The sequence below is a fragment of the Pagrus major genome, chromosome 11 (assembly GCF_040436345.1).
Source record: "Pagrus major chromosome 11, Pma_NU_1.0".
Taxonomy (NCBI): Eukaryota; Metazoa; Chordata; class Actinopteri; order Spariformes; family Sparidae; genus Pagrus; species Pagrus major.
Window position 1 is genome coordinate 11,105,536 of NC_133225.1, and position 12,166 is coordinate 11,117,701.

The window sequence follows — 12,166 nt, forward strand, 5'->3', positions numbered from 1 at the left end:
CATTCTTCAGTAAATGCTGCTTGCACAGTGTAACGGCTGCTTTTGCGCAACCTGGTCACTATCTCCAGGTCACGATGAAAAGACTAACTGTGAAAACTCTACACTGCAAAAGAAAAGGGAGAGTGATAGAAAACAAGAGTGAACGGACAAAGTCTGTTCTACCGTTGATGTGTTTTTCCTCTTACCATCAGGAGACGGTTCAAAACTGGCATTCTTTCGACTTTTCTTTCTACTAAGTAACAAAACCTGCCTACTTATTAATACATCTGGGTGTTTCACTCTGCCTTTGAGGTTAACAGTTGTATTAATAAAACCAGGTTTTTAACTCTGCCTTTTCAAAGCACTGAGATCAGGTTTCTCGGTCTAATTGGGATTCTCAGAGTTGATTTTTGCTGTGGGCAGCAGCAAGGTTACTAGCACTAGCATTGTTGCTAACGCTGTCTTGGCAACTCACGACCCCAGTTCCACAAAAGTTGTGATGCTGTGTAAAACATAAATAAAACAGAATGTGGTAATTTGCTTTTTGACATTAGCTCAATGGAAAACAGCGCAGAGACAATAGATTTAATGTTTTACCTCGTCAACTTCATTGATTTTTGTAAAAAATGTGCTTATTCTGAGTTTGATGCCAGCAACACATTTCAAACAAGTATGGACAGAGGAAACAAAAGACAGGGAAAGTGGTGAAATGCTCAAAAACACCTGTTTGGAACAATCCACAGGTAAACGGGTTCATTGGAAACAGGCGATGGCATCATGATTGGGTGTGAAAGAGGCATCCTCGAAAGTCGTTCACAAGCGAGATGGAGGATGAGGCGAGGTTCTTCACTTTATGAAACATTGATATCACTACATGGGCTCGGGAACACTTTGTGAAACTGTTGTCTGTAAACACAGTTCGTTTGCAAATGATTGCATTCTGTTTTTATTCACATTTAAAGCCACCACAGCTTTGCATCTACCTTTTTTCTGTACATTCACCTCCCACTGAATGTGCAGTTACATATCAGCTCTCTCTTATGAAATGATATGAAGCCAAGCCATGAGTGTTACTGGCTGGACCCAATAAGAAAAAAAACACACAAAATGCTAATTGATTCTATTTTATCATCTAAAGGAAATATTACAAACCAAACATGAAGCAAGGTTCCTGTTGAAACACTACACAAACTGGATGGAAAAAATAAGAACAGAAAAGAGTGAAGTGGAACTATTGGGAATGAGTAGGAAGAAGTCAAATCATTTTTATCTTCTGATATGAATAAAACACCTCAAGGACAGCGGCGGCAAGTGTGGGTTTGTTTTTGGTGCGAGCTGCTGGTCTGACAAAACTGCTCACTGTCTTTATTGTTGTGTTGTGGCAAGTGGAGAAATGCAATTCCTTTAACAAGACCTCGGATGATGCGCGGAGACAAGCGGGAAAAATACAAGGGACATGAAGAAAATAACATGAAAGGAAGTCTGGCTGCTCTTAAACACTGATATGTTATTGTTTAGGAGGAGAGAGAGATGCTCAGGCTGACGCTGCCCAGATTGAGACGGGAAATTATAACAATGGCAGCAGAGGCACCGCAAATGGGGAAAAGGTGGTTAAAGAGCACGCACACACACAAATTTAACTATGTGCCTTGGGGATGGCCTCTTCAAAGAGCAGCTCTGAGGCTATGTACTGTATAATGTAAATTCAATGAGGGGAGACTGGTGTCCTATATCTTTTCCTACTGTTTGATCACTGGACTGAGTTTCACTGCAGTGCAGCCGCCTCTCCTCCTACAGGAAGTACACACACTCTCCAATATGGACACACACAGTCAGATGTACACACACACCAAACCAGGGTACCGGTAAGTTTTCTGCATCTGTGTGTGTACGATGGGTGTGTGAATGCATGTGCACATTCATGTCACCTGTCTAGGCGCAGCAGGTCTGCCAGGCGGACATCACGCAGGGTTTGGAAATGATGTCTCCATGCTGACATTCTCTCGCATGAGATCTTCTCCGACAAAAATCACTCCAGCTCTCACCTGCCTCCTCCTTCCTTTCCCAGTACTCCTCCACTCATCTCCCTGATGTTTTTTCTATTGCGCTCTATTTCTCATTTCCATAAATCCCTGTCTGGTCCCATCGTTCTCTCTCTCTCTCTCACGCTCGTTCCCCCTCTCCCTGGCTCTCTTTCTATCCTCCTCCTCTGTTTTCCCTCTTGTCAATCCAGGACTCCTTGCCTATCCTCCTTTCTATTCTATTCTCACTCTTTCCCCATCTCACGTCAACAGTGTTTTGTCCACAAAAATAACAATGAAAACATATTTTTTTCACGATGACAACAAGACTAAAACAAACTAAAAAAAAGTAGCCTTCCAAAAGAAGCTTCAGGAAGAGTCTTTGCACACACTGTCAGTTACCACAATGTACTGCACAACCCACAAGAGAGACGCTCCCATATCATTTGTGTCACTATTAAATCGGAAGATAAACGGGACAAATTACCGAAGGGGAGCACAGCGGGAGAAAGGGTTAAAAAATAGGAAGACTCCCGTGAAAATTGGGTGTGTTGGCAGGCGCGTTAAAGAAACATCCTATATTATGCTCATTTTCAGGTCCAGAGTTTTATTCGGGGCGTCTACTAGAAAATATTTGCTTAGTTTAATGTTCAAAAAATGCATTATTTTTCTCATACTGTCCATATTCACCCCCCTGAATGCTCAGTTTTAGACTCTTTCTCACTTTCTATAATATGTGACCTTTAACGTTACTTTCAGTTGGGTATATTTCATGCTCATGTGCTATGGATGAGAATGAGTGTTGGATCAAAAACTACACCAGAAGTTTTTGTTGAACTAAAACTAACAATAACTAAATCATTAAAATATAATTACAAGTCAAAAGACTGTGTAATATATACTCTATAAGACTACTGTAAATCACATTAAGATGATAAAAGTAACACTGGCACTCTGACTCCACTCCCTCCTTGGCGTTTAGGTAATTCCCCCAATTTCTCAATTCCCCACACTTTCTGCACCTTCTAATCATCCGTCAAACCCTTTGTGACCTGGACCGCCTCCTCTTGTCTCCTCCTCCTCTCTTGGTGACAAATATTAACCATCACACTGCAGCTTCCTCCCTGTCTGAGATGACTCCCACTGGGCCATGTCAGGCTTCACAGGAGCCCCCCCCCCCCAACCCCGGGCTGCTGCCGTGACTAATTTTGCATCTTCTGAAGCATAATTATACATTTATCTTGCATGGCACGCAGCCAACATTTTGAAATTCACAAATGCAAGTGCGCGCTCAGGAGTGCTTGTGCAAAAGTGCAGACATGCTCACGCTATCATCGACACATACACACATATATACACCACGACGTGCAAAAAGCTCACTGCTAATCTGTCCCCTCCCCCACATCCCACCCTCTTTCCAATCTCTTGGCTGTCAAGCAAGGTGTCACGGGGTTAGCTTTGGTGCAAACCCTCCCTGTAGTCCTCTCCCTCCCATTGACTATTTCTGGAGTCACTCAGTCGAAAATGCACAAAAAGGAATGGAGAGAGAAAAGGCAACAACAGGAGACGTTAATGCCCTCAAAACTCCTCCAAAGCCGAGGCAGGGAGTGTGTATTTGCCATAAACAGTCTGAAAGGCACATGTGAGTGTTATCAAGCTCCTCTGAGATTCTCTGTGTGTGTGTGTGTGGGCTACGGTGCGTGCAGCTCTTTGAGTTGGCTGCAAAAACTACCTGGCAGATGTAACCTGAGGGTTTTCACACAAACACAGACACACAACGAGAAGAGACAGAGGAGCTGGCTTCATTTTCATCATCTCTGCTGCCTGTGAATCTGAACCCTGAGACACGGAGAGGCCTCAGTGCCAAGTCCGGTGATTCTTTTTTGTGTTTTAACCTCCGCAGAAGGCAGTAACAATACAACACAGATAGGAGCAGACGGTCGGGGAGGCCACCGAGAGCACTGAGGGGGTTTGCAGTCTGTCCTGCATACGCACCAACACATGCAGATAGACACAGATACACAGTGGGGGAGGACAAGGAGAGTATAGAGAGGGTAAAGAAGGATGCAACGATGTGAATGCTTGTATTGCATGCCCTTCCCTGCAGAGCTCTGTGCAATGGAAAGATAAAACTGCCAAATAGACAGATAGGGAGGCTGTTGAGCAACCAGAGCAGACGTACAGATCGACAAATGACTCACAAGTTTCTGTGCAACAGTTTCTGCATGACTCTGAAAGCTCCATAACTGCCTTTACATAAGCCTCATCACATGTCTTTTTTTCTGCCCTTCTCTCAGCAAAATCGAGAGTTTAAAGAAGTCCTTAAAATAGAAATGCAAACAAATGCAAAATGTCAAGTCTCTCTCCAGAGTTTGGGTAACTTTCTGACACATAATGAGAGGATTAAGATCCTAAACTCTGGCTTTTCAGGCGAATCAAAGCTACTTTTAATGAGCTATGCAAATGTACATTTGAAATAAATATTTCAGAGATTTAACAAAATATCAAAATCGTTTCTCTCTCCAAATGGCTGAGGAGATGAATGTGAGCTTTGGAGATCGCTGATTTGTGTTTATTCCTTCACATCTCATATTTTTGCCTCTTTTTGGAAGTGCTGATGGGTAATTATGAGTATATAAAACAGGAGGAATAAGTGGGCTGGTAGCTTAGCTGTGAAGGTCTGCCAAGTGCTCGAGATATGAATGCTGAGAGAAACACAAAGGAGTTGACAGTCTGACAGCCAAAGAAAATGTCAACGTGACTGAGGAGATCTAACAAGTTATTCTCACAACATTATGACTGGCTGTGTGACTAATGGCCACCGATTGTGACCAATTAATTTGTGAATGTCACGGGGGTTGTTCATCTTGCTAACCCGATGGTCGCTTACTCATGAAGGTTCATTCTTGTTCCACAGTTTCTCTACGTGTTGTTAGCCAGTGTGAGTTATAACTGTGCCAATGAACAAACCAGAGGAAGGCATGAGAAAATGTTGCAGTAGTGGGTTATTTACAAAAGTGGTTCCCAAACTAGGGGTCAGGCTTTTGGACTGTAGCATAACCTTTGCATTTTGTAAAATAATGGATCATTTTACCTCTTGGGGCCTCTAACATGAAATAAAATGAAACCATGTAAGAGGTTTTCGATGAGAACAGTCTCTAGTGGAACCGTCTACAAGCCCAAAAGGTTGAAAAACTCCAGGTTAACAGTGTGTTTTATAAGCTCATCATGTTTCTTCAAGTAAAATCTTAATGTTAGAAGTAATTGGTGACTATATCTGTCGATTAAATGTCGTGGAGTATGAAGTAAAATATATCCCTCCGAAATGTAGTGGCAACCCAAACACCAGAATAAACATTAGCGAAGTACGTTTCTTCAAAACCACAGATATGTTCAAAGCCAACATTCCTTTATGTTGCAACTCTACGTTTGTTGAGGTTTATATTTATATTTCTCTCTTGTCATAATGCTGTCCTTATGCTCTACCTAGGTTTAGGCAGAATTACCACTTGGTCAGGACAAGGAAAACATCACGGTTTGGCTTAAAATACCTGTTTTGGTTGCCAATACAATGGCTGGAGATGTCCACACAAACTTGAACTGCACCTGTTTGGCAGCCTTGGAGCTTGTAATAACACCACCTCCTTCCCCTCCACCTCCTGATTTGAAAATCTGCTAATAAGCATGTAACGTGAAAGTGATTTGCCATGCCCGGTACAACCGTCAACCTCAGACGTATCGGTGGTTTGCAGAAACGTTAACTGCTAACATTATATCCTGGTGACTGGGCTGGTAGTGGGGTCGAACTACAAAATAGCATGAAATGGAAATAGTCAAGTAAAGTACCTCAAAATTAAACTTTAGTACAGAAAAGTCAGGTCAAGTCAAGCCTGTCCTCTAACTGTCTGTCCTTGGTTCAGCTTGATTTAAACCGGCTACTTGAGTACATTATTTCCACTACTGATTACTTTGCAATATTGTTAAAAAAGCAAGGATAAGAGCATCACATACTTCCAAGCTGCATGAAGAGGTAAAGTAGACTGAAGAGGTCAAGTCGAACGTGTTTCAGTTGCCTGAATGAAACTCATTCATCTGGCATTATAGTTGCTCTTTATATTATTGCTGGAGTAGCTTTGATCTCTACAGAACATACAGAGCATGCAAATGGATACCCGAGACTTGACTCATTCTGCACAAATACAATATCTTGAGTTAGTTTTAACAAGACACTGTGTCGCTGCGTCCTGTTTTGGCTGAGAGAGCTGAAGAGGCTGATTGCGTACTTCCAGGAGGTGATGTGGGTTTTGCTTATCTTTGATTGGAAGGACATGCTTGATTACCTTTATCACACATCACTCTGCCTCTCAGTCGGTCCCTCTGCTTCCCTCTATGCTCCACAACCAGGTTTTTAAGCAGATATATTCATCCCGGTTTAATTGCACCGGGGATGTCATTTATCACATCCTGTGCACTGAGGTAGGTACGTGACAGGAGGTGGATCCAAACTCACAGTGATGACCTATAAAGGATGTTTGATCCAAGGAGATTTGCAGGAGGGTTGCACCACTAGTCTATCAAACGTACAATTTTGAAGTTGAACATTGATTTCACTTTCATTTGCGTTAATGATGAATAACGTGGCCGATTGACTGCACACAGCACAATCTGATGTATCAGAGGTAATGGCTAGAAAATCGAATCAGACCAGGATTCTGACTGGTAAAAAATGAGGGAGGTTGGTATGTGGTTTTGTCAGTGAACATGATTATCTGCAGTTATGTACTGTACACACTGTAGGTCAGGAGATGGTGACTGCATACAGTGTAATGAGGACTCACCACAGCCCACACTTTGAAGCAGAAGGAGGGCCAGCAGGGGCTGCACTCCACGCGCAGGCAGTACGCCCTGCATCCTGCTGCACCTGGAGACACAGAGGAGGAGAGAGGGAGGGAAGGTGAGCACACAAAGGAAATCAACACATTGTCCTTGCGAGGCTTGCTCCACACACGCACACACTGCATGCTTGGATGAGTCACCAGTTGCAATTTATTTTCACGGGATGTATTTTCTTATACCCAGCAAGGGCCTTAGGATGGAGGGGTATCAAGTCATTGTTCATTTTAATTTACTGTCTCATAATGAGCAGTGATGAAGTCTTCAGGAGCACTTTGAGGCTGTGATTAAGGGCTTTTAATGGCTACAAAAACAAACTTAATGTGACCAATCTCTTTCAAGTATGAGAAAGAAATATGGTATTATCTTTACACTTCCCAGACAAGTGTTGCCTCTAATGAATAGTTTAAATGGCTTCATTCCGCTTTTGTCTTTGGGTTGTTCCATACCAACTCACCATTTCTTGTGATCACATATAGAGATCTGTGTGTTCAGACACCTGCTTACATCAGAGATCTACTGCAGCTCTATATAAATGAAGTTACTTACTTACTTACTTACCTACAACCTCGCAGTTCATGTCATGCATTCCCTTTAAAAGATTCATGTGAAAACGTCTTAAAAGTCCCATTGCTCTACTAAATATGAATTTGAAGTTTGGCCCTCGGAGCTAAATGTTATCTTTTCTGCTATCTCTGTATTTATATTCTAAGCCTCCACAATTATTTATTTTTCACTGGACTGGGTTGAAATGGGTTGAAAGCCCTCAGGATAATTTGCATTTCATTTAAATTGTTGTTTCAGAATGCTTTACTGTAATCAAGCCACTAATAATAAATAATCTTCTACCTGAACGATGAATCTTCAATTTTTTTAAATGTATATCGCCACTAGTTTCCACTTTCTTCCCACCACTTTGATTCTGTGAAGCATTGATATACTTCCATCAGATCCAGAAGTCATTTGGTCCTCCTGCATATTCTGTTGAAAGCCACAGATCTTGCCAAATTTAGCTGAAAGACCCACTTTTTTTACCTTTTATTTCTCTTCAGGTTCGCAGGGTGGTTGAACCCTTCCCAGCATGCACTGGGGGGAAGGCAGAAAAAAAACCAGACTGACTAAATGGTAGACTGGCAACCTTCCCAGGGTGTTTTATGGACGCAGATGCTCCCTCTATAACAATGCTCTCCAAAACCACCTGGCTTGCATGTCTTTGGACAGAAATCTACACTAAAATGGAGCCGATGGTGCCAAACTCTGAGCCCACCAATGTTAAACTTATCCATGCAAAAAAATAGTTCGAATGATCTAAAGTACTGTCATTGCACAGGTTATATTTGGATAGATAGAAAGAAAGAGCTGCTGCTGTCAGTATATGAGACACAATCACTGGTAGAAAATTTCCATATACAGTTTACCATGTCAATAAAAGCCTGTTTGTTGAAATGTGAGTGGGATTAACAGCAAAATACTGACGCAGCTGTGCGCAGGATAACATGAGATTGTTTGCTGCACAAGAGGGAAAAATACTGATGCAATTCAACAATAGAAACAGCCAGATAAGAGCACAAGAGCCAAATCTAACATGATGGACCTCTGGGTTCCCTTGATGCACACGGCTTGCTGAAAACTCTGCCGAGCAGAAAAATATCAAAGCAGCATCGACGCTGTCACATTAAACATAGAGAAATATCTATTTGAGAGCCGGGTTGACAGGAGCCGTCTACGGTATGTCTGCATAGGTTTACTTAGACGAATATATTTTTTTTGTTAAGTAACTGGGGAGTTTTGTTCACGTCTTACACACAGGTACACACATATGCACACTGGCTTGGTTTTCACTTGAATTCTTCGAGCAAAGTGACTTGTTATGATGTGGAGCGTAAAAAATATATTGTGAAGAGACTGTCTCAGTGTACATCGTCGGGCTGAATGTTTTGGTTTTTTTGTAGCAAGAATGTCTTCAGTGTAACACAACCCCTCAGTTTTATCTGCATGGCTGTCTGAGTGCTCACAGCAGCCAAGAGAGACGGAAAAAGACGGACAAGGCAGAAGCACTGTAATTTCCTTGCACCTGCAAATGTGTGTGTGCTTAAAAACTGTGCAATAATTTATGTACATTTGACTTACAGCTAATACGTGTGTGTCACAAAAGCCAAAAGGCAGACACCAAATAAGGGAAGGTCGGCCCCTACCATGGGGCCTGAGAAACCCTGAGTGTAAATAATGAATATGGCTTCTCTGGGGACGTGGAGGGCCGAGCGGGGCCTGAGGGCAGGAGATGGGCTGGGAGGGGGGGAGAGGAGGGGATTTGGCGGCTGGTAGTGGAGATGCTGGACAAAGATAGCCGGTGTCAGTTACAGCAGCGCCGGTCCCTCTGACTCAGTCTCAGAGGTACAGCCAAGGACAAAAAACACTGACCTCGTAGCGAATACCTCTGCTGTGCCACAGCTAAATGGAAGCTGATATAAGGGTCTCTGGGTTTTGAGTGCAGATTCACAGCATGTGTGACAGAAGAAAATCATGTTACCTCACAAATCATTTAGTCCTTTTAAGGGATGAAAATGAACTACTACTGTTTACTGTCATAGCTACTTCACCTTTTAAAGATTCCATATTATGTTTGTTTTCAGGTTCATACTTTTATTTAGGGTGTCTATCGGCATAGATTTACATGCTTTAGTGTTCAATAAACACATTTTTCTAATACTTTCCGTTGGCGCATCACCTCTTTTCAGCCTCAATCTGAACGCTCTTGTGTTAGTTCCTAGTGTCTTTAAGGCCCTCCTTCTGAAAAGCCCAGTCCACTCTGATTGGTCAGTTCTCACAGGCCTGAGCAAGCGCTGCCCACCATGTTTTTGTAACATTTGTAACTTAAGTCCTGACGGCTCCTTTAAAGGCAGAGTTTCTGAATACAGGCTTTATGCATTTCTCTGCACATTGAGCGGTTTGATAATTTGACAGTATTCATAGCGCACCTAGACCTGCTTTATGGTAAAAAGAAAACATGGGACCCTTAAGCTATTTTACATCAAACTTAACAAAACTTTTTGGTTTGTTTTTGGTTTGCTCTGTGCTGCTTTTCTGCCACTATTGGCAACATTTCTCCCAAAGAAAAGCTTGGTTTAAAATAAGGTGACATTACCCCTTTGAGGTTGCCCATGCTGTATGTAACTAAATAACCTCACTCTTAAATCAAAGCTTTATTTTTTATTTTTTTCAATCTGCTGTGAGTTGTTTCTAAGCCTTCCTGAAGTTTTTTTATATATATATAATAGTGTTTTCCTTCAATGCAGCTAGAAAAGAGTAACAAACAGTCAAGGTCCTCAACTACCACATACTATAACGATTTTTGTCAATGATTACTTTGTAAAGGGTTAAAGAGGACATAACTCAAGAAGACATGAAAAGTCTATCAATAGTCTCCGCAAGTTGATTTTCATAGCGTGTTGAAATCTACAGAAACCACTGGCATCCTGTACAGAATAGGATGTTTTTTACAATGCCTCTGAGGAAATGTTTCCAAAGTCTGTATTCAGGATATTTTTATACAAAAAGACTATAACTTTGTAGCAGGAGCCCTTCACACTCTAATGATTGCTCCTCTTTCATTACATTTTATATTCAGGCATTTACTATACTGTAGCTACAATTCACTGTAGCTACAATAGTGCAACACTTTCCTTATTTTTTTTTACACCACCATATTTGTCAGTTTTCTAAGGTTTTGACCTCTATCTCGCCAGTTCCGTGCCCTTCTTCGCTATTTTCCTGTTCTGATGCTGGTACCTCTTCACTGTATTTCTACAGTAGGACCTTGCAGCTATTCAGAATCTAGAACAAAGTTTTCTAAGTGTGTTTAATTGTGTGTATTTGTGTCTTCCATTGTGCTGAAGCAGACATGAGACAGGCAACATGCTGCGCGTGTCCTTTCAAAACATCAGCTCAAGTCAAACCTGACATTGCACACCCACATCGAGTCTAAATTCAGCTACAGACAAAATTAGTGTGTATACAGTCTGCAGGATGTTGGAGGAGGGAAAGAGCATTTCCTGTTGCATGTGTACAATATGGATGGGGTTTGAAAAAAGACATAGGTTTGACTCAAGCCTATAAATCAACATGCCCAGAACAACATTTGGCATTTGGCTTTAGCTTTAGCCTTTTAGCATTTTGTCATGTATGTATGTAGCCATCGTGTGTGTATTTAGAAGACATTTTTAGATGCTTCATGTTGAAAAATTATATATCGCTGCAACCCTAATCCACAGTCATCAATCATATATTTTCAGTCTGCTTTTGTTCACTTCCAGGTAAAATCTAACACCCAATACTATCACAATTTGGATGGGAAAATCCAACTTTCTGAGAATGGAGTGCTTGACAGACAAACAATTAATGGAGTGGGTGTGTCATTGCCAACAGTCTATTTTAATCAACTTTACCCCTGTTTTAAAAACTTTCTCCCCCAACCACAGCTGTGTGATCTCCTACTGAAAGTCACTATGTGCACTCCTGCTGTGTGTAACACCAGCCGGTGAGATCCAGCCAGATCTCAACATGTCAGACGAGTGCACTGTTCCCTATCCAGCCTGTCACAGATACTGTAGATGTGACAGACACACTGGGAGACAGACAGCTAGACGGTTACAGAAAGAAATGTGGAGAAAAAGACAGATAAACGCTGACGAAATGTCACAATTTGTCTTTAGTCCCAGACCTTTACGGGGGTCCAAAAAATCTGGTCCAACCCATCCGTCATCTCATCTTAATCTCACCTTTCACCTCATTCTGTCCATCTGTATCTGGAAAGATTGAGCTGCCAACAACTGTATCCATGACTTTTTTTTTTACGTGTTTGGGCACGTTCCTTTCTTCTTTTTCTTTGCTTCTCTCACATTGCCCCGTCACTCTTTCCTCACTGCGGTGCATTATTAAGAGGGCTCATTAATCACCCGGACTGCCTGTCTGTCACTCTGTCAGCACACACGGCTGTTGTTCCTGCAGCACATGTGCACACACACTCATACACACAATAGCACTGGTTTCACAGGGGGAGTTAGCCCCATCAGTGTCTGTGTATAAGTCCCTTAGAGTGAAAAATGAGGCTACCCTTCAAGTGACAAAAGACTGTTTTCCTTCCAGGAGGATATTACCAAGGTTTTAGCGAGGAACCTGTCACACTGTGTCATACATAAATGGCTTTAGGGGTTGACGTTTTCTGCACAGACGGGGCAGTTTCTGTGGTGGAACGTGTCTTCTAGCGTGCATCT

General features: G+C 42.0%; 1 protein-coding gene across 1 annotated transcript in view; it reads right to left on the reverse strand.

Moving 5' to 3' along the window:
* ncanb (neurocan b) overlaps positions 1 to 12,166 on the reverse strand; it is a 122,547-nt gene that overhangs the window by 99,923 nt on the left and 10,458 nt on the right. The window contains exon 2 of the mRNA XM_073476410.1: positions 6,839 to 6,921. Within this exon, the coding sequence (XP_073332511.1) occupies positions 6,839 to 6,921 (83 nt within the window). The remainder of the gene's footprint in view (positions 1 to 6,838; positions 6,922 to 12,166) is intronic.